Here is a 27,298-nt window from a genome sequence, read left to right on the forward strand (position 1 = left end):
GCATTAGCATCACTATTTTCGTGTTTAGCAAATCAAAACGCCTTAAACTAGATATTGGTTTTGCTTTTATAATTACCATAAAATGTAATCTTAAATTAGAGGGGATGAAATCTACTGGTCTGAAACTCACTCTAAGCAGAAATGCTTTATATATAAAACATAATTCTATTATAATTTATTATTATTAACATTATATTATTTGTATATAAACAATTCTACTATATAACACATAATAAAATACAAAATATCACATGTTTATATAGTATGCATATTATATGAAATATATAATAATCATATATCATATATTTTTATAAATTAGAATTTATATTCTTTAAAATTATATCTATTGGGAGGGAAGCAAGATTGGGGGAAAATTGTAAAACTCAAATAATATCTTTAATAAAAATTTTAAAAAAATTATTTTTACAAACATTTATCATCTTTCTCCTTCCCATTGCCAACCCCCAATTGAATTTTTTTTTAGAAAAGGAAAACTCTCATAAAAAATACATAGTCCAGGAAAATAAATCCCCACATTGACCATGCCCAAAAAGACATTTCTTGTTGTTATTTTAAATAAACCAACCTTTCTGGCAGAAGATTCTTTGTCTTCAGCCCTCTGAGCTTGTAGTTTATCATTGTATTTATAATTTTTCTTTATAATTGTTTTCACTATATAAATTGTATTTTTAGTTATGCTTATTTCACTTCCTCTCAGTTAATAGAATTCTTTCTAGTTTCCTCCAAAACTGTCCATTTTGTCATTTCTTTATGGCAAAAAAAATCTATTAGCATTCATATTCTATTGTTTGGTCATTCCTCAATAAGTGAAAACTGCCCCCCCAGTTTCCAATTTTTGTCTACTATGAAAATAGCTTTTATAAATATTTTCACACTTATGAGTCAAATAGATTTTAGAGCCATCTGAATAAACATGACATTAAAACCTTAGAAGCTGATGAGGATTACCAAGGCATTACTTCAAACAAGGGGGGGGGGGAGATGTCAAGAATCAAAGATAAAAAGAATAATTCTAATTATTAAAAATTAAAAAACATTTGCACAAATAAATCTAATAAAATAAATTTATAAGGAAACATTTGGAAAAAAGTTTTGCAAGAAATTTCTCTGATAAAAGTCTCACTCTCAAGCCTGAATAGGAATGGATTCAAATTTATAAGGTGACCAATGGTCTTAAGGATATGAACAGGCAACAGTTCTCAAGGGTGGAAATCCAGGCTCTCTATAAATACACACAAAAATTCTTCAAATCACTATTAAGTTAAAGAAATGTAAATTACAACAACTCTAAGTTATCTACTACCAGTTTTCTGTATCAAAGAGACCATGCCAACTAATCAAGTGATTGATAGTATTATTTCTTGGATCAAGCTCCAAAGATATCAAGGAAACAAGAAAAAATCTTTTTTGTACAAAAATATTTGAAAAAGATTTTTCTGTGTAGCAAAAAAAAGGAAACTGTCAGCATACTTATCAATTGCAGAGTGAGTTGTGGTATACAAGTAGGATGATATATTAATGTGCTGAAAGAAATGAGGAAATAGGACTTCCATGAAACATGAGCAACATGAGCAATATTTTATATGAACAACAAGATGGAGGACCAGTCTCGCATGTTCAACTGCCTATCAAACATCTATTACATATAATTTATATCCAAAACTGAATTATCATTACATTCAAATCTTCTCCTCTTCTCTGGATCTAGCTCAAGTACTTCTTAAGGGAAATTTTATATCTTGAAATGCTTTTCATCAACAAAAAAGAGAAAGAATAAATGAAAAAACTGAACGTAACTAGAAAAACCTCAAACAGCAAATTCGAAACAACAAAATAGAAATTCTGAAACTTTAAAAAATGAGATGAATAAAACCAACTTTAAAAATCAGTTAAATGGATGAACAGTTAACTAGTCTGATTTTTAAGAGAGAGAAGGTAAAGTCAAATTGCTCATATCAAAAATGACAAAGAAATCACAATTAAAAAATTTTGCCCATTATATCCTAAAAATTGATAGCAGAGGAAATATGATAATATAACCAGATTAACAAAAGAAATTTACTATTTAAAATACCCAATATAAACAAAAGAAATTAAAGAAGTAAAAAATGAATATTCAATATAAAAACCTCCAGGGAGAGATCAATTTGTGAATTACTTGCCTGAAAAATAAAAAAATTTTTTAAATTGTTCTAATACTACATAAACTTTAATGATAGTAAAAAGAGGAAACCTAATCTTTTTCTAAAATGCAAATATTATCTTGATTCATAAATCAAGGAGAGGCACAATAGAGAAGGAAAACTATTGACCAATATTGTTGCCAGAGGATTGGTGTCTCCAAGACTGAGAGATCTTGAATGTAAAAGAATTTACATATTGCCCTGGAGTTTTAAAATCACTCAGTATTTATTATACAAGCCTGCGAAGTTGACAGATTAAAACCTTTTCTCCTCCTGGAGAGTCAGTAAGCAGCTTGAAGACAAGTTAAATAGCAAAGGACAAGAGCAGATGCTTGTGGAGAAAAGGAAGTGAAAAGAAAAATAGTCAGGAAGCCTGGCTGAGCTGAATGTGAGAGGGGAAGGAGAGAGAGCCATAAGCACTGGCTTACTCCAGCCATAGAAGCCCATAGTTCTCCAGTATGCCCAGGCCAGGAGCACTTGGCACTATCTTAGGAAGAGAAAGAGAGAGATCCCCATCCATATAGCATGAAAGTAGGACGAAGAAAAGAAGGCTTCTCACACCTCTGGAGTGAGTTGGACAAGGGTGGTCTAGAATCTGGCTCCGGGCATTCTCCAATAGGCAAGCTAAGTGCTGGTCTTTTCTGTCCCAAGGTGAGTCACCTCTAAGTCCAACACATCATTTCCTGTCATGCCCAGAGCAAGCTTGACCCATCAATGGCCAAGGTCAGGTAGATTGGAAACCAGAATCTGGAGGAGGGGAAGAATTGAGGCTGCTGCCATTTTGCAGAATTCACATTTAGCAATAAAGTTGGGGTAGCTAGGTGGCACAGTGGATAGAGCACTGGCCCTGGAGTCAGAAGGAGCTGTGTTCAAAGCTGGCCTCAGACACTTAACACTGACTTAGCTGTGTGACCTTGGGCAAGTTACTTAACCACATTGCCTTACATAAAAAAATAAAAAAAAGTAAACAATGGAGTCACTTTGAATAAGAGGGAGTTCCCCAGATAGGCACAGATAATGTTTTTCTTTCTGCAAAATTTGTTTCTAATCACAATATTTCCAATGTCCATAACTGCTTGCATCAATATCCGTAATGACCATTGACAAAAACCTGTTAAATAAAATATTAACAAATATGTTTTAATAAAATATTAAAGATACACACACACACACACACACACACACTATGACCAAGTGGGAATTATACCAGTAATGAAGGGTTGATTCAACAAAATATAATTTAAATGTAAATATAATAAATAATATTAATATTTTAAATATGATATATAGTACTTACACAAACTGTAAGTGTAATAAATATTATACGAATAATCCAAACCTCTGCTGACCTCCAGATTCATGTTTCCAAAAGCCTATCGGACATTTAGACCTGGATATTCTGTAATGTAACATTGTAAAACCCTGAGTCTCAAAATCTGTGAACTTTAGCCTGAATGCCTGTAAGATCCTGAGTGTCGAAATCTGTGAAGTTTAGCCTGAATGTCGAAACCTATGAACTGTTGCCTAAATTCTGCCCCTAAGTCTCTGCTTGGTCAGCTAGCTGAGTTTCTGCCAAATCAGCTTCTGAAGATTCTGCCTGGTCAGCCCTCGGAACATGCAGCAGGGGGGCTTCTCCTAGGATCTGTATCCAATAAGAACACGCCGCACCATCTCAAGACAATTTGCAGGCAGATGCTTGAAACTCCCCTACCAAACCATATATAAGGTCTCTCCTCACTTTACTCGGGATTCCAGGATCCTAGCACTGATCTAGGACGGAACCCTAGCTCTAGCTAGTTTAATAAACCCTTGCTATTGCATCTCCATTGTGTCAAGTGCCTCTGTTCTGTAATTGGGGATTTTTCTCAGACCTTAACATTTGGGGGCTCTCCCAGGATCCCCAGCAGAGGCCACAAGACCTACTTGGAGGGGTATCTAAAATAACCAAGTCCGCGGCTATGTATTTGGACTAAGCTGGCAAAGGACCTATGTGGATGCACTGTTAACAGTCACCAGCAGGGTTGTGGTGGAAGACGTTCCCCAACCCTTTGGGAGGTCAGTACTGGAAGGACTGATGTTTGGAAATGAGGAACCCTTCTGCAGGTCAGGAATGACTGACATATGGGAATGAGATAAGGAAACAAGGTTAATCTTTCTTTTAGGACCTGGCTAGCAACACTTAGTCCTGCTGGAAGGGACAGAAGCTGACTGGTTATCTATCACCTTTGCTTCTTTTGCTTTGCTTCTGCTTTGCTTATCGCTCTTAATCATTTAATCTAAATTCTAGCTGGGAGGGGACGGACCCAGACCACTCCTCTGAGCCTGCTCCTAGACCACTTTAAGGAGGTCAAGGGACCATCCTCCTTGATTCTGTGCTGCCAGTGTTTCCCCCTCCCTCCCCCTTACAGGAGAGAGAGCTACTTCAGGAAGAATTAGTAAAGTAAGTATTAAAAGGGACTTTACTTTGAAGTTAAAGAAACAGCAAATATTACCAAATGTGTTAAACAAAGAAATCATAGAAAGAAATGCTATTTTAATTTGAAAATAGGGAAAATAAATTTCAGAAAGACAAGAGAGTCAAGTTAATCCTAAAGTGTATAATGTGGTTACCAAGATGCCTGTATAGGGGAAACTAAATAGTCTTTTTTTTTCCAGAATGATATGGCATCATTAGAGCTTTAGGAGTTTAGTTATTACAGAAAATTATGGGACATGTAAGGGTTGAAGAATAGAAGACCAACCCCCCCATAAAGAATCTAGGATGGCCTCTCTCTCTCTATAATAGTTATTCAGTTTACTCTATTTGAAGGGGGTCAGGGAATGTTCTATTTGGGCTAGGGGATTTTTTGAATGACTGCCTTCTCCAGAATTTTAGCAGTTGTATTCAAGAAATGTTACATATTAAAACCTTGGAATGGAAGGTGCATTGTGAAGAGTGGAATCATACCTCTAGTATGAACTATGTGACTCTAGTTCGGAATGGTGTGACTTGAGGTCAGGAGGAGCTAATGAAAAGGAATAGTGGAAAATGTGAGTTGTATAGTTTGAGTAAGAGATTCTGAAAGTACTGGGAAAGAAAATCCAGACTTAGAGACAATTGGGGTTTCTTTTGAACCATTTGTTAAGTAAGGAAAGTGGTAAAAGTATATAGACAGAAGGTCTGAGCAGCGTTGACTTTGTACAAGATGGATTTTGGGAACTTTGGGAAAAGGTGTACAAATCATTATGAGAAAAGAAGAAAGTATAGAACTGTAAGTCTATAGGGAGATATGTGTTTATCTGAGATTGGGGTGATTTAAAATTGCATTAAATTGGTACTTTTTGCAATGTTTGGCAATGAATTGATAAGAAAAGTAATAAGCCCCATAAAGTGAAAAGTTTGATATGAAAGTGATTGCTAGGTAAATGTTAATTTTATTAATGTTATAATTGATCCTATAATGTGCTAATCTAAAGATACCTGTAAATTGAATTAAGGGGTTTGTAAAGAATATGTTTGAGTTTGGATTCTGATGTTTTATGGCCCCTCCAGAGTCATAGGAGTCAGAACAGACTTGTGAGTCAGCTTTAGAATAACTAAACAAGAGGAAGTTAATATTTTACACTGATTGGAATGTGGATCATGTATTTGGGAAGAATCTGGAGTGAGTGAGTAATGATAAACAGTAAAGGTAAAGAATTAGTACATATCACTTTGATATCTCAAATTGTGGGGAATCTCTTATTCCCAGAACATAAAATGTTCTAATATTAAGAAATATTGGTCAGTGAAGATAGAAAGTTCTTATAAGTAAGAGCACTGAGAAATTAGAATTGCACTGATGAAGATAAGAAGAATTTGTAAACTTTTTAGGCTTTTGGAAAGAAAATAATTTAAAACTAATTTGAATGTAACTTTTGGAATTCAAGAGAAACATGAAGAAAATCTCGTAGTCATAAGAAGGGATTTTTTAGCAACAATTGGTCTTAAGAATTCTTTGTATTTTAAAGGTTTAGGGAGTAAAGAGAACATACATGCAATTGAAATATGCTGTGTACAATTAGTAAGCTTTGTATAAGAACAATTTAAACTACACTTTTTGAGATTTTAAAATTGTTTTGTAATAACAAATGAATTGAAGTTTCAACTATCACACTTGTAAAGATTTTGTCATGGAAAAAAAAAAACTAGAGAATACCTTGCCAATGGGTTATAGTTCTCAAGGTCCTTTTGGCCCAGAAAATTTGTGAAAAGCTTTGTTTTTCACCTCATATTTATGAAAGGGAATATTGATATGTGAGATCAGTGTAGTTTATTATCTGTTAAAGAGTAAATTATGCATATTACTGTATTGTTAAATTTAGAACCCTCAGCCCCTGAATTTCCACACCCCATTCTCCCATCCGTCACCAGGTCCAGTCTGTTCCCCCTTGGAAGATTCCTTTGCTAGATCAAAAGGAGGGAATTCAATAGCAGGGAAAGTAATGAACATTCCTAGACCTGGCTCCCCTTCACCCTGAAGCAGTCTACTCCCCTCTTGGAAGATTCCTTCGCTGAATAAAAAGGAGGGAAAATGGTAGCAGGAGGATGGTGGGGAGGTGGGATATGTGATTGGAAAAAAAATTAACTAAGAGACTCCTTTATTGAAAGGAAATCATGTTTAATGACTATCTGCTGGCCATGTGGCCTGAGTGATGACTCTCATTGTTTCTAAAGTTTGTGAACTAGAGTTTTGGAAAGCATTCTGAGGGTTCTAAAAGAAGAATACTAGTGTTGTGATATTCTGACAAAATTTGTACAGAATGGGAGGAATTAAATAGCTAGATTGTTAAATTAGTTTGGGATGAAACTGTTTTAACACTATTGTAACTTTTGCAAGGAGTTTGGGATTTTAAAACTCTATTGTAACACCTTTGGGTTAAGAAAACTGGTATTGGGTTACTAAGAAGAGAAACACCTAGGTTATCAGGGATGTTTATTGATGTCTTTTGGGGGAAAAGCTCTAATTGGTTTTAATGTTGAGTTTAATAATGCTAACAGTGTTTTTATTTTGGATAGAGCTTTTGGAATGTGAGTGCTGGATTCTCTGTATAAGGTACTCTAAAGTTTTTATCAAACTAAGCTGTTGGAAAGTTAGATGAATTGTAATGACATTGGGGTTTAAATGTGTCATATGTATGAGATTGGTTTCTGAGAATTTCGCTTTTGTTTTAAGGGAAATGAGATGTTTGAGAGTCTCAATGTTTAATGTATATTAACAATGTATGTTTAAAGAAGTTAAGAATGGACTTCTCTCTTGGTAACTGCAGACAGCTGATGGGGGGCTCTGAACAAGTTGCAATTGTGGGCCCTATTGTAAGGTAACTTATTGATGAATAAGATGTTTTTATCAGTTATGTGATGTTCTTTTGTAACTGCAAAGAGATAATATTTGCAATATTTAGCTATCTCTTGTGAAAATGTTTTTTTTTAGATACTGTATTGTTAAAGCCTGGGATTAATGTGATTGCTTTGAAGAGCAATAAGAAAAATATGAAAAAGTAAGACACACTTTCTGGGATAGATCTGTGGGTTCATGAATAATGTGATAATGGAGGAATTACTTTGTACAATCTAGTAATTTGTGTGTTACTCTGTTACTCACAGAAATTAATAACGCATGTTGGAAATTTAAAGCTACCTAAGATGTTTTAATGGTTTTAAAGAATTCTGAAAAGTAATTTGTATGTTAGGGGCAGCTAGGTTGCACAGTGGTTAGAGTGCTAGCCCTGGAGTCAGGAGACCTGGGTTCAGGTCAGGCCTCAGATACTTGGTGATTGTCTAGCTGTGCAACCTTGGGCAGGTCACTTAACCCCAATTACCTTGCATGAATTCAGACAAAGGGATGTCTGAATGTAAGAGGTAGGAGACAGGCCTGTAGGGCCAGTCATAGTTAGAATACCAGATTTTAGGCAAAGACCCAGGAAGGATAATCCAAGCTTTAGGTAGGGGGGTTTCATTAATTGGGACTCCATTAAGATTATAATTGGAATTTAGTGAATTGTATTCGTTGGAAGTTCTAACTAGGTTAAACAACCATTCTAGATCACCGGACTTTTAATTGATTTTCTCTTATGTCAGATACCAGGTCAACAAAAAGGAAATGCCACTGGGTAAATGTCATGTTCTTGCAGCCAAGGAAGCCAAGATGTCAGGTGACTGGGATGGGCGGCCAAAGGGGCGACTTCTCAGTAAGGCTGAGGTTGGACCCCCTTGACTTGATTTCCCCAAAATGACATTTGGATAATATCTCACCTGGAAGAATAAATCTGGCCTAAGACATTTGACTTACCCATGTGACCTCTGCCTGGACACTGACACGCAATACTTATATCTATAAAGGAATTTTCCTTTAATGTCCTGGATCTTTATGGTTAATTACTAAGCAAACTACAAAAAGAAATCTTAGGTGAATTGGATCCAATAGCCAGAGATAGCTTAGGTGGGTTAGGTGTGTGGCTCTGACACCTGCTAACAGCTACATGTTATGATAGGAATTAAGTTTCTTTAATTTTTAGAAGTGATATTTAGGTAAGAAGAAGAATGGCAAATCCTTAGGATAATTATAGTTCTAAGGTCTAGCTTAAGGAAAGGAATGTGAGTCAGATAAGTATATCAGGAAAAGGAAAATCAACAGTATATTTGAAAATATTTTGAAAAATTTCATTTTTGGTTAAGGATGTTTGAGCCATTAGTGTAATAAGAGCAAAGGCTAAGATTGTTTTATTTTTAAACCATATGTTGGGTACTCTGAACTAAGATGATTGTTGAATGTATGTTACAAGCTTAAGACAATATGACAATTCTCATTGGGAGTTTGCTCATATAGTAAAAGTTTATTGTGTTAAAATTAAGTATGTGCATCAATATGGCAATAAGGTAAAATATAAATTGCAATAACCTCCAAAATCTCATTGTCTTGTGAAGAAAACATGTGTTTTGATCTAAGTAAAATGTTAAGCAAATCCTTTACCAGAAGACAAAGTTTCAACTAGTCACCTGAGCTGGAGAGAACTTTTTGGAACCAGTTCAGAAGATGCAGAAGGACATCAGAAGTCTCCAGGAGAGAAGAGAAGAGAGCAGAGACACTGGACCAGTTTATCTCTACCATTTCTCATCAATGTTTACATTGTATTGTCAAGGGATCTGTTTTTGTAACCTCCCCTTGATAATGAGAACGCCCCTTGCCAGGATAAGAAGGAAGCCCCTCACTGCCCTAATGATAGCCCCCTATTTGGAATAGGCCTGGTAGGAGCAGGCACAGGGATTTCCTCTCTCACCCTCCATCAGAAAGGATTCAACTTCCTCAGAGCAGCGTAGATGAGGATATTAGCAGAATAGAGGACTCAATCTCACACCTGGAGAAATCCCTTACCTCTCTTTTGGAAGTAGTTTTACAGAACAGGAGAGGCTTAGACTTGATTTTCCTACAGCAGCGGGGAATATGCGCTGCACTAGGAGAACGTTGCTTTTACGCTGACCTTACTGGCGTGGTCAGAGTCAATGGCTAAAATAAGGGAGGGATTGGCCAAACATAGGAAAGAAAGAGAACAGCAAGAAGGATGGTTTGAAGCATGGCTCAACCAATCCCTGTGGCTCACCACATTGATCTCCACCCTGATTGGCCCCTTGATACTGCTTTTACTCCTAACCTTTGGGCCCTGCATATTAAACTGAGTGCTTGCTTTCATTAGGAACAGGTTTAACACTATCCAACTAATGGCAGTCTTACAACGGTCTCCCTGAGGGTCCCGTGCATCCCTTTGAGGAGCATGAGTGCTCCTGGATTGAAGAGGAGGGAATGTAAGACCCTGAGTCTCGAAATCTGTGAACTTTAGCCTGAATGCCTGTAAGACCCTGAATGTTGAAACCTATGAACTGTTGCCTAAATTCTGCCCCTAAGTCTCTGCTTGGTCAGCTAGCTGAGTTTCTACCAGATCAGCTTCTGAAGATTCTTCCTGGTCAGCCCTCGGACCATGCAACAGGGGGGCCTTCTCCTAGGATCTGTATCCAATAAGAACACGCCGCACTATCTCAAGACAATCTGCAGGCAGATGCTTGAAACTCCCCTACCAAACCATATATAAGGTCTCTCCTCACTTTACTCGGGGTTCCAGGATCCTAGCCCTGACCTAGGACGGAAACCCTAGCTCAAGCTAGTTTAATAAACCCATGCTATTGCATCTCCATCGTGTCAAGTGCCTCTGTTCTGTAATTGGGGACTTTTCTCAGACCTTAACAACATGTTCAAAACTGAACTCATATTCTCACCTGACTTCCCTGTTACTGTTGAGGGTATCACCATCCAGGCACTCAGGTTTACAACCCAGGAGCTCTTTTCAATTCCTTACTCCCTCTCTTCCAACATATCCAATCTGTTGCTAAGGGTTCTCAGTTTTACCTTCATATCAACTCTCATTCACAATCCCTTATGTTGTCTAACACTGTAACCACCTTAGTACAGGCCTTCATCACCTCACTTATATACTATTACAATAGTCTGCAGGTTGGTCTCCCTGCCTCATGTCTCTCCCCAGCTTCAGCTTTCAAAGTGATTTTCCTACAGTGCAGATCTAAAAATGTCTACACACACACACATACACACACACACACACTTCTAGTGCTTTCCTATTCCAACATCAATTACAAAATCTTCTGTTCACTTCTAAAGCTCTTTATAACCCATTTTTGATAGTTTTTATAATGTGTTTTTTGATACACTAGTTATTATACTATTTAGCCTGCAATTACTTTTTTTTTCGGCAAGCAACAGGGTTAAGCGACAGGCCCAAGGTCACACAATTAGGCAATTATTAAGTGTCTGAAACTACATTTGAACTCAGGTCCTCCTGACTCCAGGGCCAGTGCTCTATCCACTGTGTCACCTATATCCAAAGGAAATCTAGAATCTTTTTTTCTCTAATTATTTTTTAATTCTTTTCCCAAAGGTCCTTTCTTGAATATTATTATTACATTGAGATTGCAAAAGATGCAATTAGTATTTCTGGTTCTCTACATTTTTGATAAGGCCTTTTTTAACTCCAAGACATGATTGATTTTTTGATATTTTTTCTTTGACTTGGAAGCTCTGAATTTTTGTTGCCAGAGGATGAAATATCCAGTTAAGATTTGAAGGTTCTCATAAGTGTGTGATCTTGGGCAACTCACAAAAAACCAAACAAACCAAAAAAAGGAAAAAAAAATCATATTTGTGAAAATAAATTCTAAACTTTCAACTCCAGGGCTAAAACGTGAATTCCTTTACTTGTGAGAATCCTCAAATCTTAATTGGCAACACCAATCTTCTAGCAGCAAAGCAACAAGCAGCTTGTAAGGGGTTTGAGGGCAGGGGGATAACAAAGGCTAGGTGAGGTGAGAGAGAGACAGAGAAACAACTGAGAGAGCTGACTAGGCTCAAGGAGTCTGCACACTACGAGGGGAGTCCAGGCCAGACTCTATAGTCTTTCTACTCCCTGGGCATAGAAGTTCAGGAAAAAATGGGTAAAAGGGGATATCAGGTGAAAGGTTGTAAACAGGTGGAGGGAGACTGGGGGAATAGGTGAGGTTGCAAATTTTATATTTAACAATGGAACAAGTGGAGTCAATTTACATCACAGTCATAGATAGCATTTTCTTACTTAGATATTCCTTCTATATTTCTACTTCTACATATTGCTCACTCAGAATTTAAGTGTAAAAGATTGTAAAATTTGTTTCCAATTACTATGCTGATTATGTTCATGATTCCCTGCATCATTTTGACTATGCTATTCTTGGGTGATTTAATTTGGAAGTTTCATAAGTGACCAATGGATTCTTTGTATTTTCATTTTTCCCTCTGGTATTCAGAGATTGGGGAAGTTTTCATTTATAATTACTTGAAGTGTATGCAAGCTTTTTTTTTGGCATAATTTTGAAACAATTCAATAATTCTTAGAATAACTTGCCTTAATCTGTTTTCCAAATCAGTTGTTTTTAATATTATTTTTCTTATATTGTCCTTTGTTTTTTCAATCTAATTTTGTTTTGATATTTCTTGTTATCTCATTAAGTGATTGCTTTTTATTAATGCATTCTAATTGTCAGAGCCTTTATGTGATAAGTGATTAGGTTTCATTTCTACATTAGTTATGGGAAACTGAGGAAAGTCGTTTATATCTTACAGAGAAACAGGGAAGACTGAAGTACAATATTAATATTTGTGTAACCTCTGTGTAAAGGGGTTGCCACTTTTCTGGGCCCTGAGAAACTCCTCAGTAATACAAATTAAGCTAGATCCTTTAGGTCTGGGAAACATGTTAATTCAAGAGTTGATCCTGGGGTCAGGAGATATACCCTCAATTTATCTGAAACTAGCAAAACGATCTTGTTGAGCTAATCCTTTTGCTTTATCTGCAAAACTCCTGCTTCCTCCCCCTTCCCCAGATACAGCTGGAACTGTGAGATAGTAAACTCCACTTGCCCTAAGCCTGTGGGAAGATATCTAACTGCTATCTCTGCTTCTGTACCCTGCTTGCTCACAATACCTGGCCCCCAAAAAATTACTATAAAAACCTTATCCTCTGAACACCTGGTGCTGTGTGATTTGAGGAAATGTAACTCTGCACAGTCAGGCAATAAACTCCACTCCCAAATTTCATAGCTTGATCTCCAACTCACTTCTTGGGGTACAACATTTTGAAAGCCCCAGCAAATGGTGGCATTTTTTATCAGCACAGGAGACCATGGGAGCCTTGAGTTTAGGTTTGAATAGACTGTCTCTCCCTTTTCTAGGGGAGCTGGCCCCTGAAGATGTTCCAGGGCTCTAGGGACATAGGTTGACACAGTCTTAGTATAAACCTCTCCTCACCTGCAATCCCCCATTCGACCTAAATGGAGATGCTCTGAAGATAAATTTGTTCTGGTTCTGGGCCTAGACATTTGGTTGTAGGGGAATTCCACATCAGATGTGATGTCCGAGTCCCCTCTTTTGGGTACTCCTTGCAGTAGAAAAGAACACATTTGGTCTACCTTTGGGAAGGAGAGATTGTCAGACATGGCACTGAAATCTCCTCTCATGGCATTCCTGAGATGTCAGGAATTTGCCATTGGTCTTTGTTTGTTGATATATGTTGAACTTGTCAGTTTGGAAAATTCTGTTGCATTTATGTAATCTGTGTTTGTACCCTGTCTGTCTTTATGTGTTTAGATAGTCTATTTACTTGTGTGTTTGGTTCCTCTATTGATTTGTTAAATGGAGGGGAAAGGGGGGGGGGGGTCAGCTAGTTCCCCCTAAAGACTTCCTTGGGTTGCCTCATTTAAATTACTGTTTTAAAGATTCCTATTCATTGTTATTTTAATGTTGAAGAAGCTTACATTTGGTCACCTGGAGGAGATTCCAAGCTGGATTTTTAGGCAGTATTCATCTAATGCCCTCACTGGCTCTTCCCATGAGCCTGCATTCTGTCTGTGTTACAATGGGTAATATGATCCATACGTCCTCACTCCTGCTTGAGTTACTTCCAAGAGGGATTTTTTAATAAAAAAAAAAAAAAAAAGAATGGATTATGGTATTAAATTGACTGAGGCCAAACTACTCACCCTATTATTCTACCATTATGAGAAGCCCCCCCCCACCCCCCCACCCCATTCCTTGTTTATTTTCCTTTTTTTTCCCCTTTCTCTGTTATTTTGTGCTGCCAGAATGTTTGCCCCTCTCTCCCCCCGTTTCAGAAAAAGGACTAAGAGAGAGAATTACTTCAGGAAGAATTAGTAAAATAAGTGTTAAAAGGGACCTTATTTTGAAGTTAAAGAAACAGGAAAGAGACAGTAAATATTACCAAATATATTAAACAAAGAAATCATAGAAAGAAATGCTATTTTAATTTGAAGAAAATAAGTTTCAGAAAGACAAGAGAGTCAGGTTAATCCTAAAGTATATAATAATATATAATCATATATAATATATATTATTATATTATATAATATATAATATGATATATATGATTATATATTATATTAAATATGTAATAATATAATAATGTGGTTACCAATAAATGCCAGTATAGGGGAAACTATAATAGTTAATCTTTTTCCAGAATGATATGGTATCATTAGAGCTTCAGGAGTTTATCAATATAGATTCTGATGATGCTAGTTATTATAGAAAATTATGGGACATGTAAGGATTTAAGAATAGAATATCAACACCCCGCCCCAAAAGGATTCATTTATTCAGTTTATTCTATTTGAAGAAGGGGGCAGGGAATATTCTAATTAGGTTAAGGGATTTTTGAATGACTGTTTACCTTCTCCAGGGTTTTAGCAGCTATAATCAAGAAGTGTTGAATATTAAAATCTTGGATTGGAAAATGTATTGTTAAAAGTGGAATCATATATGTGGTTTATATAGCTGTAAAAACTATGTGACTCTAGTTCAGAATAGTATGAGTTAAAGTCAAGAAGAGCTAACAAAAAGGAATGGTGGAACAGTATATTGAGGGGAAATGTGTGCTATATGGTCTGGGTCAGAAGTTTGGAAAGAACTGGAAAGAAAATCCAGACATAGAGACAATTGGGGTTTTTGAACCATTTGTTAAATATGGAAATTGGTTAAAGCATGTAGACAGAAGGCTTGAGCAGGTTTGACTTATACAAAAGATAGATCTTGGGAACTTTGGAAACTTGTGGTTTACAAATCATTCTAAAAAAAGAAGAAAGCATAGTACTATAAATCTATAGGCAGGGGCGGCTAGGTGGCGTAATGGATAAAGCACTGGCCCTGGAGTCAGGAATACCTGGGTTCAAATCCAGTCTCAGACACTTAATGATTACCTAGCTGTGTGACCTTGGGCAAGCCACTTAACCCCATTTGCCTTGCAAACTAAAAAAAAAAAATCTATAGGGAGATATGTGGATATGTGTTTATGTGAGGTTAGGGTGATTTAAAAATTTCATTAAACTGCCACTTTTTGCAATGTTTGGCAGTGAATTGATTGGAGAAGTAATAAATCCCATAAAGTAAAAAGTTTGATAATAAAACAATTACTAGGTAAATGTTAATTTTATTATGTTATTATTGATTCTAGAATATGCTAACCTGAAGATACATGTAAACTGAATTAAGGGGTTTGTAAAGAAAAAAATGTTTGAGTTTTTGATTCTAATGTTTTATGATTCCTCCAGAATCATGGGAATCTGCCAAAACTATTGTCAGGATAGACTTGTGAGTTATGTGCTTTTTTTTTTTTTTTTTTTTTTTAGTTTTTGCAAGGCAATGGGGTTAAGTGGCTTGCCCAAGGCCACACAGCTAGGTAATCATTAAGTGTCTGAGGCCGGATTTGAAGAGTTACTAAACAAAGGGAAGGTAATATTTTACACTGATTCAAAATATGCTTGGGATATAGTTCATGTATTTGGGAAAAATCTGGAGTGAGTGAGTAACGATAAACAGTAAAGGTAAAGAATTAGTACATATTACTTTGATATCTCAAATTGTGGGATTTCCAATTCCCAGAACATAAAATGTTCTAATATTAAGAAATGTTGGTCAGTGAGGAGAGAAAACTCTTCTAAGTTAGAGCATTGAGAAATTAGATTGTACTGATAAAGATAAGAAGAATTTGCAAACTTTTTAGGCTTTGAAAAGAAAATGGTTTAAGACTAATTTGAATATGACTTTTGGAATTTAAGAGAAGTATAAAGAAAATCTTGTAGTTATAAGAAGGGATTTTTTTTAAGCAACAATTGGTCTTAAGAATACTTTGTGTTGTAAAGTTTTAAGGAGTAAAGGGAATATATATATATATATATATATATATGTAATTAAAATATGCTATATACAATTAGTAAATTTTGTATAAGAATAGTTTAAGCTATACTTTTTGGGACTTTAAAATTATTTTAATAACAAATTATGAATAAATTGAAGTTCCATCTGTCACATTTGTAAAGATTTGTTATGAGAAAAAAACTAGAGAATACCTTGCCAAAAGGTTATATCTCTCAAGGTCTTTTTGGCCTAGAGAATTTGTGAAAGGCTTTGTTTTTCACCTCATGTTTAAAAAAAAGGAATACTGCTATGTGAGGTCAATATAGTTTATTCATTATCTGTTAAAAAGAGGAAATTATACATATAAATGAAACACTGGCATATAAAAATGTACTTTGGGCTTTTGAAATTATATGTATAGGACTAAATTCATGGAGAATCTTATTTTCTTTGTTTTTAAAATAGAAATGTATTTGGAAGAAGAGATAAGTAAACTTAAAAAGCAAAAATTCAGTGTGTGTGTAAATGATACTTAATCATAAGGTTAACTTTAAGAGAACCTGTTGCTTTATGTTGAATTAAGAGAATGAGATGTCAGCATGAAAACCTTGTTTCATGTAGGTTAAGAATTTAATGTTTAAATTTTAAACAAGCAGATTCAGAAGGATAGTGTATAAGAGATTGGGAGGTATATCTTAACTGCAGGATACCCTTTCCAATAATGTTGAATAAATTGAGGATCTTTGGAAAATGATTAGGAAATTAAAAATTATGTAACCCTAATTAGATGAATTTTCAATGAGTAAGATGTTGAAGAGTGTTATCAAACATGTGATCTACTTTTGGAAATATAAACTATTTTACTGTAATAACGTCAAAATTGGAATTAATAATTGATTGCTTTAATGAGGGAAATTATCAAAGGTCATGACTCTCTGGGTTCCTTGAAATTTTTAAATATGTTGGACCTTGCTCTAGAGCTGTAGATCCAAGTATAAATGTAATAATGGAAAGATTATTTTGTGAAATCTATTCTTAATGTGTTGCACTTATGACTATGTTGTTAGATTTAAAGATCCTTAATATATTCTAATGGATTGAATGAATTCTGAAAAGTAATAATTTGTATTTCCAAACAAGGCTAATTGTTATGTGAAAATTCTTAGAGTAATCTCCTAGTCAAAGGAAGTGATTTATTTCTTGCAATGCAGCAGATTAGCCAAGAGGCCTCTAACATACTCATCTTTTTCCAGAAATAAAACAGATATAGTTTCAGACAAAGGGATGTGGCTCTGCAGATTAGAGGTCAGTGCCTCTAGGAGGATAGACCTTCTGGTTTTCTGGTTGAATTATTATTTGTGAAGAAGTTCTTCTATGTCAAGGAATACTTCAGATGCTGGGGGAACTTGACTGCTTTTTGAGTATTTAGAAAGTAACTCTGTTTAATGTATTCTGATGACAGGGACATTCAGAATATATACATATATATATATATATATATATATATATATATATATATATGATATATGTGTCGAGGAGAGAATTGATTAATTGTGACCCCCCCACCCCCAATCCAGATTGTGAAGTGGATTCACTTGGAGATCTAATTAGATAAAACAACTATTTTAGATCACAGGACTTTTAATCAATTTTCTTTTTTATCTCAGATACCAGGATGATCAGCAAAAGGAAATACTACTGGATAAATGTCATGTTCTTGCAGCCAAGGAAGCCAAGATGTCAGGTGACAGGGATGTGTAGCCAAAGGGGTGGTTTCTCAGTATGTCCTGGGGTTAGGCCTTTTTGATTTGATTTCCCCAAAATGACATTTTGATAATGTCTCATCTGAAAGAATAAATCTGACCTAAGACATTTGACTACCCACATATCCTCTGCCTAGATACTGATATTCAATACTTTTATCTATAAGGGAATTTTCCTTTTATGTCATGGATCTTTATAACTACTAAGCAAACCAGAAAAAGAAGTTTTAGGTGAATTAGATTTAATAGCCAGAGATAGGTTAAGTGTGTTAGGTGTGTGGCTCTGACACATACTATCAGTTACATGTTAAGATAGGAATTAAGTTTCTTTAATTTTTCATTTAGAAGGGATATTTTGCTAAGAAGAAGGGGAAATTCTTAGGATAATTACAGTTTTAAGGCCTAGTTTAAGGAAAGGAATGTGAGTCAGATAAGAATATATATATATATATATATCAGGAAAAGGAAAATTGGTGGTATATTTGGGAATATTTTGAAAAAAATTCATTTTGGTTAAGGATGTTTGGGACATTGTAATAAGAGCAAAGACTAAGCTTGTTTTATTTTTAACCATATTCTAGGTACTCTTTGAACTAAGATGACTGTTGAATGTATATGTTACAAGTTTAAGTCAGTATGATAATTCTCATTGGGAGTTTGCTCATATAGTAAAACATTAATGAAAGCTTACTGTATTAAAGTGGAGTGTGTGTATCAATATGGCAATAAGGAAAAATGTAAATAACTCCAAAATCTCATTGTCTTGTGATGAAAACATGTGTTTTGATCTGCATAAAATGTTTCTTTACCAGAAGACAAAGTTTCAACTAGTTACCTGAGCTCAAGAGGACTTTTTGGTACAGATTCAGAAGATGCGGAAGGACATCGGATGTCACCAGGAGAGATAAATTTGGCTAGATACCTTTAGGTCTAGGAAACATTCTGACAGGATTCAACAGTTGACCCCAGGGTCACAAGATATTCCATCAATTTATCTGAGACTCACAAAATGCTCTTGTTATCCTAATCCTTTTGTTGTATCTGCAAAATTCCTGCTTACTCCCCCTTCCCCAGATGCAGTTGGTTTGTGAGACAGTAAACTCCACTCATCCTAAGCCGGTGGGAAGCCTGTGAGTATGTGATTCCCTATGTCACAGGAAACATGTTACAAGGAAATACATCTAACTGTTATCTCTGTGTCTGTACCCTGCTTGCTCACAATACCCCCCCCTCAAAAAAAATACTATAAAAACCTCATCCTCTGAACACTTGGTTCTGTGTGATTTGAGGAAATGTAATTCCACACAGTCAGGTAATAAACTCCACTCCAAATTTCATAGCTTGGCCTCTGACTCGCTTCTTGGGATACAACAAGATGAGGAAAGAAGTTATAGTGGTAGAATCTGAGGAATCTTGGCTTTCCAATGTAAATCAAACTAATTTACATCTTACTGGGATCTAAGGGAATTTCTCTCTATAGAGAGAGGAAAGAGATGGACTGGCATAGGAAAACAAGGGACCATAGAATTAGCAGCTTGGGTGAATTAGTGAATGGACTGGTTCCACTAGTTAGATTCACACATCTGTGTGATCCCTTTCAAAGGCCTGACTCCCAGACTGTGGGGAAGGAGAGATTCAATAAGGAATTTGAACCCACATAGGGGAAGAACTGAGTACCTCAGATAGGTCTTTGATCTTGACAATACCCAATTGGGGACAAGGGAGGGACTTGTGTTTCTAGAGAGGAGAGAAAAAGCTCTGATTTCATATGACCTTTTCTATTACAGACACCTGTTCTTACAGACATTTTAATAAAAGGATCCCCTTTGGTCCTCTAATGGTGGTTCTGAGTTCTTGGTAAGGTGCATGTTTCTTACATTTAGGTTTTGGGTCAATGTTTCCTAATGTGTCTAAGAAATCAATACCCATGGTCATTCTTCCTCCACACTCTCTCTCCAGTTATTTGATTTTCAGACTCTCATTTCATTTCTTCAAGATAATATAACTCTTTTATCTAGGACACTTTTTTCCCTCTGAGGTTGTTCTCTTCTCTATCTTGGATATTTCTCAGTTCAAGGTATTTATTTCTTATTGTTTTTGTTTTGCTATTATCAGTAGCCTCAGTGTCTGGGTTGAGGGGCCTCTACTGAGTCAATATCCCATACTATGCTCCTAAATGGTGGTTGGGGCAGGCCCAGTTTGGTCCTCAGTGGAGTGGCTAAAACTAGATCTCTCCCTTGGCTTTTTCCTCTTGCTGTGGTTCAGACCTAGGCTACTAACTTGGGCCAAGAATGCCAGAATGAATGTGCATAGATTTTCTTCTTGTGGTCAGGAATGCAAGTGATTCTTACCACTAAGGTCTTTTATTCCAAGAGGTATGGAACTTCTGAGAAAACCACTGAGCTCCAAATGGAGGTTTTCTCTCATTTTCTTGAGACTTGGAGTTCCATAGGATCCTTTTTACCTTTCCATTTCTATTGAACTTGGCTCTTGCCTTGGGGCTCTGCACCACTCCCTGTAGTGGTCTGGGACTTTTCCTACTATTGGGTTCTTGTCATGGAACTCAGAACTGCTCCCCACTGAGTTCTAGGGTCACCATTTCGTTTAGAGTTCTATATCTAGATCCCCTCCTAGATAGGCTTTGCTTGGGACTGTTACCTCACTTAGAAGCTTCTGGACTCTCCTCTGCCATAGAGCTCCAGAATAACCTGGGGCTATTATCTGCCTCAGAACTTTCTCCTTGAATTTCCAGGCTATCAAGCTCCTCCCCCCCCCAAGAAAAAATAATTCTCCCCAACTTTGAGTTCTGCTTGGCTTACTTCTGGTCATTCTATTTACTGGAAGTTCCTTTCTGGTTGCTATGGGGCTGTTTTGCCCACCATGGTATGACAACTTCTGGGTATCTAAAGGATCTGACCATCATTCTGTGAAGCCCTGGGCTAGGCAGAGGAATTTATAGCTGATTCCTTTCATTTCTTTTAAAAGCTTTTTTGGGGATGTTTGGGAGGATTTGGATTCTTCTAGGTCCTCATACTTCATTTGTTCACCTAAACAAGAAATGCATATATGTATATATATATATATATACACACACATATATATATATATAATTATATATATTAACAAATGTTCTTTGATAAAACATTGAATATAGAGTTTTTCTTCTATACTTGGTAGAGTCTTAAAACATACCTATATTTTAAGATATATATCAGAGGCCACAAAAAGAAAAATGAGAATTCTTCAGGGTTTACCAGCAGGATAGTTCATTCATTTCTAAGAAGGCAACATTTATTTTATCAAAAGTAAAGCACAAGCGAAGCTTAGATAGATGCAGGACTCTTGACTCATTAAGAAGGCAGATGAAATTCAGTTTGATGCAGATAGTAACAAAACAAAGGGCTTTTATGTTGCTATTTATGGACCAAAGTCCTATGGTGCATCTCAACTGCTCAGTGCTGATAGATCCACATTGATCAATGATAGGGACAAGATCCTAGAGAGATGGTCTGCACACTTCCATAGTGTTCTTTTTGTTTGATTGTTTTTGTTTTTGCAAGGCAATGGGGTTAAGCTACTTGTCCAAGGTCACACAGCTAGGCTAATTAAGTGTCTAAGTCTAGATTTGAACTCAGGTCCTCCTGACTCCAAGGCCTGGGCTCTATCCACTACAGGGCCCCTTCCATTGCGTTCTTAACAGACCATCATCAACCAATGCAAAAGCCATTAACTGTTTAGCTCAAGTTGAAGTCAATTAGCCCCTAACTGAAGTTACAACTGAAGAAGAGGTTTTGAATGTCATTAGACTCCTTTCAAGTGGCAAAGAACCTGGTGCTGATTCTATTCCAGCTGAGATTTATAAGGGGAAGGGGGGTCCAGTGCTCATTCAAAAACTGACTGAAATTTTCCACTTAATATGGCATGAAGATGTTATTCCCCAAGAATTCAAGGGTTCCTCCATTGTCCAACTGTATAAAAGTAAAGGGAATAGAGTGTCATGCAACATCCCAGGGATATTTCTCTTTTAGTCATTGCTGGTAAGGTTCTTGCCAGAGTCCTTCTCAATGGGCTGATCCTTCACCAAAAGATGGTTACCTCCCTGAGAGCCAGTGTGACTTCAGAAAGGGTTGAGGAACAGTCAATAAAATATTTACTGCCTGACCACTCCAGGAAAAAATCCAGGAACAAAACAGATGTCTATATACAACATTTGTTGATCTGATCAAAGCCTTTGGTACTGTTGGTGATGAGGGTTTATAGAAAATTATGTCAAAATTTGGTTGCCTGGGGGTAGCTAGGTGGTGAAGCAGATAGAGCACTAGCACTGGAATCAGGAGGACCTGAGTTCAAATTTGACCTCAGACACTTAATATTTACTTACTGTGAGACCTTGGGCAAGTCATTTAACCCCATACTCTTGCCAAAAAAACCCAACAAGCAACTGGTAGCCCAGAGAAGTTTATCAATATACTAGGTCAATTTCCGGATGGCAAGCATTCCTAGGGGTTCTTTCCAGGTGGTGGATAATACTCTGGAGATTTCCCACTCACCAATGAAATGAAACATGCTCCCATGCTTTTTAGCATGGTGTTTTCAGTTATATTATCAAACACCTTCACTGAAGATGAACACTGGATCAAGATCAGCTACCACATTGATGGCAAATCCTTCAACTTGAAAAGGCTACAAGCCAAGACTAAAATAGGGGGAGTGTTGATGCATGATCTTCTGTTTGCAGATGACTGTGCAATCAACATTACCTTTGAGGCTGAGATGCAACAAAGTATGGATTGATTCTCTGTTTTTTGTATTCATTTTGGTCTAAGAATTAACACTAAGAAAACACAGGAGCTCCATCAGTCAACACCACACCATCCAAAAGTGAAATCATTGATTATAGCAAGTGGAGTAGTTTTGAGAACTCTTGACAAGTTTACTTACCTTATAGTGTCCTTTCCAGGGAGGCACACGTTGACAATGAAGCTGAGACATACATTGTCAGAGCTAACTCAGTGTTTGGGAGGCTCTGAAAGAAAGTGTGGGAGTGGGGCAGCTAGATGGCATAGTGGATAAAGCACCAGCCCTGGAATCAGGAATACCTGGGTTCAAATCCGCTCTCAGACACTTAATAATTACCTAGCTGTGTAGCCTTGGGCAAGCCACTTAACCCCGTTTGCCTTGCAAAAAAAAAAGTGTGGGAGAGAAGAGGTATTAGACTGACTACCAATTATATACACACACATGTATTGTATACATATATATACTTATAAACACACTCACATATATAAAATCAAAGTATAATAATTTCTCAAAACTACATATCTTGGTAAAAGATTGATTTAGGCTAAAAGTGATTTAATAGTATCCTATTATTTTTTAAATTACTTTCCCTATATAATTTTAAGCTATGAAATCTTATATATTCTTTCTCTGAAAACTTTGAAATCAAGCTATGAGGAAAAAAATTAATTAATAAGGTGAAAAGATGGTGTTTGTCCTTCATTCTCAAAGAAAACCATGACATCAGAGAGTTGATGCCATGACAAGCATGTGAGTTGGATTTTAGTAAGGGGGTGCTTGTGCTAAGTCACTAGTTTCAATTTCTTCTCCAGAACCATCTGGGTCTGGGGCCAGATATTAATCAGAATGACTAGAGATGGATGTGAAGTAATCGGGGTTAAGTGATTTGTCTAAGGTAACAGCTAGTGTCAAGTTCTGGGCTAGATTCAAACTCCTGTCCTCCTGACTCCAAGGCCAGTGCTCTATCTATTGCGCCACCTAGCTGCCCCAATAAGGTGAGAAAACCCACACTAAATTCATCAAAAAGTCTAATAAAAGTATTAATAGGCTTGTATGAGACCTTTTTTCTTTTTTCTTTTTTTGTCGACCTTTTTGGAATATTTATTTAAAAGTGAGCTCTTTGGGTCCAAGTGAAGCAGAGCTCAGGAAATAGTCATGTTTAACTTGAAGGTCATGCCCTTTGGGACAGGAAAGCTTAGTGTGTAGAATGCCTCTCATGTCCAATGAGTACTATCTTTGCCACTACTTAGAGTATTTTGGAGGATACCTGGAGCCAGATTCTAAATTACTTCCCAAGTACCACCCTTATCCAATCCACTATGGAAATGCATTTAAGCAAAGTCTTCTGGAGTAAAGCTCTCTACCCTTTCTTTTCTTTCCTTCTTCTTTGCAGGATGATCCCTTTCTCTTTCTAAGCTCAACCAAGTGCTCCCTGTGGCTGGAGAACCATGATCCCAGCTCCATGTGGCCAAACTCAATGACATCATGTCTTATGACTGTTTTCCTTTCTTTCTTTCCTTCTTTCTTTCTCTTTCTTTCTTTCTTTCTTTCCTTGAAGTATTTTTCTCTAGACCATTTCATTCAGCCTTTCCTCAAGCAGCTTATTTTCTCTCCAGAAAAAGGTTTAACCTGTGAATTTTGCAGACTTGTAAAATAAAAAATCCTGAACTTTTCTCCTTCCAGGACTAATCAAAAGTTTTTCAATTTCAAAAACTCTCATCTTTATGGTAGCATCACCATTTCTCCCACAAAACAAGGATATGGATATTTTAATTTCTCTCTCTCTCTCTCTCTCTCTCTCTCTCTCTCTCTCTCTCTCTCTCTCTCTCTCCTCTTTACCATTTTTTCTGTCTCTGTAAGTTCCAAGTAGTTTTCTAGAAAGGTTGTGCCAATTCTCAATTCCAACTTTGTACTAGTGTGCCTGTCTTCTGGAAGCCCTTCTAAGATAATTTTTTTTCATTATAATTCAATATTCTTTTCAGTTCTAAATTTACTTCTTCCCTTTACCATTGTCTCATTGAGAAGGCAAGAAAATAAAAACTTTTTACAAATATTTTTAGTAACACAAAACAAATTTTACTATTAGATGTATCTTTTATCAAAATTGGCAGTTTTCTGGGTGTGAGATGAAATCTGAGATGTTTTATTGATCATGTTAATTTATTAATGTTATTATCGATGATTTGGAACAATTAGTCATATGGTTGTTAATTATTTGTGATTCTTCTTTTATGAACATTGATAAATATTGTTGCACAAAATTTCTGACTAGCTATTGCTAATAAATAAACTTCCAAAGTCTAAAGACATGGAAAACTGACTTATTCATTTAAGTGTAACTCACTTCATCTGTAAGTGATGAGTATGTGTCCCTGATACTTTGACAAATCATGTGTGTGTGTGTGTGTCCCTTAAATGATCACAACAGGCACAATATTAGGCAAGAAAAACCACTTGTTACAACAAAATACAATATTTATCAGGTGTTATAAAGAAAAGACTATCTTTGCTATACAGTCATTTACATTACAACAAAAGAAGCAATACCTTCTTTATCAAGCAGTCAAGCAATTAATAAACTTTCTATGTGTTTTAACTGATAGAATAAAAAGGGAACAACTTCCTTTTGTAGAAATAAAACTTAAATAGCCTGAAGTTAGCTACTGAAAGAGAAATTTACTTTATGCTTTCCCTGTAGTCATCACAGAGTTAAAATAAGAATAATACAGGAAAACATGATGTTAGGTATTTTTCCTACCATGTGCCAAAAACTAGAGAAAGAGGAAAAAAACAGTCCCTGCCAGAAAGAGGCAAAAATCAGTCCCTGTCTTCAAGGAGTTCTCAATCTAATGAGGAAGACAATAAGCATACATATAAACAAATATACACACACATATATGTACACACATACACATGATGAGTAGGTCATGCTGTTTAGAAAGCCTTGTTGCCTTGGAAAGCAATGGGAAGGGGTTAGGGATTCTGGGGAAAAAAATAATGAGTTCGATAGCTGAGTTGAATGAAACTTAGAGTCCTTCTAGTCCAACACTCTCATTTTATAGCTTAAGAAACTGAGGTCCAGAGGGATTCATTGATTTTTCCACAGTCATACAACAAAACTCTGAGGTGAGAATTGAATCCTAATTATCTGACTCCAAATCCCAGTGCATTATCCACATTGCTGGTCTAAACCTTCCCCCACCCCGCCATATTTCACTACATTTTCCCAGTAGTTCCTGTTACAAAGAGAATTCCCCTATCAACTGGATGGAACTGGATGGGTGGCCAGAGCCAAATAGACCAGACTAGAGTCAGCAGAGATAAGAATCAAACAGAAATTTAATTTTTAAGTAGGGGAAACAGCTTGCAAGCAAGGGTACCCAAGGCAATGTGGGGAGATCTCAATACTTATATATCAATGGTTATACAGGGAGAGGTAGCCCTGACAGAAAGGGATACAAGTTTAATTTAGGACTGAAAAATGGGTTCTTGTGTAAGCTCAATGCCAGATGCTGGCCCAAGAAATATAATAATTATGTGATTTTTGTCAGAGAGTGAGGTCATCCAGAGGGTGAATGCAAAGGATTGTTTTTCTGCCAATGTTAGGATACAGTCTGCTTGCTGGTCCTTAACTCTGGAAAACCTAGTGTCTCCTAATAATTCAACACCCCCAAAGTCATTTATGCTCTTAGGTTTATTAACCACAGGGATTGAGTCTGATTATTTCTGATTCTTAATTATCTAGTCCATTCCACTGAATTATTTTCTTGCTTTTTTAATTGTTACCAAATAATTGTGGTGAATACTGTTTAATAATTTGATGCCTGGAAATGCTATTCTCCCTTTATTTTTTTTAATTAAAGATTTTATTTATTTTGAGTTTTACTCCCTTTATTCTTAAGAAAAAATACTTCCCTTGAGATACTTTACCTTTTCTTCCTCCAGAGGAATTTTATTATTTGGGGGGAGGGTTGTAGTTTGAATGGTATAGCACTAAATCTATAAAGTAATTTACTTAGAATTATAAATTTTTATTAATTGCGGTCTATGATTTTTAAAAATTAAATATTTTATTTATTTTTCAACTACATGGAAGAATAGTTTTCAACAATCATTTTTTTGCAAGATTTTGAGTTTTACATTTTTTCTCTCTCCCTCCCCTCCCTCCCCTCCCCCTGACAGAAAGCAATCCAACAAAAATCAAACATGTATACTCATGCTAAACATAGATCCATGTTAGTCTATGATTAATAAATATTCCTTTAATAATTCAAGCAATATCATTTTTATGTCTCTAAAAGAAAGTCTATTTTTGTAAGGCTCAAAAAGTAAGAATGTTCTTTATATTTTTAAGTAAACTATTTAAAAATGCAAAAACCTGTTCCTAGCTCACCATTCAAAATAGCTAATGTGCTGGATTTGATATAGGATATAGTTTATAGAAGTCTGCTCTAAAGAGAGTTTGCTATTGTTTTTTATCAATAAAATGTATCTTACTAGATTGAATCCCAGGGGTGGCTAGGTGGCGCAGTGGATAGAGCACTGGCCTTGGAGTCAGGAGTACCTGAGTTCAATTCCGGCCTCAGACATTTAATAATTACCTAGCCGTGTGGCCTTGGGCAAGCCACTTAACCCCATTGCCTTGCAAAAACTAAAAAAAAAAAAAAAAAAAAAAAAAAAAAAAAAGATTGAATCCCAGATATCTTCTGCACTTCATAGTTATTTTGAGGGATTCCATTTAAAGAAATTTTTTTTCTAGTTT

General features: G+C 36.1%; 1 protein-coding gene across 6 annotated transcripts in view; it reads left to right on the forward strand.

Moving 5' to 3' along the window:
* The first annotated feature begins 3,943 nt into the window (after positions 1 to 3,943).
* Positions 3,944 to 27,298, forward strand: part of OSBPL1A (oxysterol binding protein like 1A) — a 393,082-nt gene continuing 369,727 nt past the window's right edge. For 2 of the 6 annotated variants that reach the window (XM_074207328.1, XM_074207333.1), the window contains exon 1: positions 3,944 to 4,307. In XM_074207328.1, the coding sequence (XP_074063429.1) occupies positions 4,289 to 4,307 (19 nt within the window). In that variant the 5' untranslated portion in view covers positions 3,944 to 4,288. Of the gene's footprint in view, positions 4,308 to 17,647; positions 17,718 to 18,274; positions 19,594 to 27,298 lie in introns of those variants that run through there. The other 4 variants (XM_074207331.1, XM_074207332.1, XM_074207336.1 and 1 more) reach the window with 4 other exon arrangements.

The sequence above is a fragment of the Macrotis lagotis genome, chromosome X, assembly GCF_037893015.1.
Source record: "Macrotis lagotis isolate mMagLag1 chromosome X, bilby.v1.9.chrom.fasta, whole genome shotgun sequence".
NCBI classification, from domain to species: Eukaryota; Metazoa; Chordata; class Mammalia; order Peramelemorphia; family Peramelidae; genus Macrotis; species Macrotis lagotis.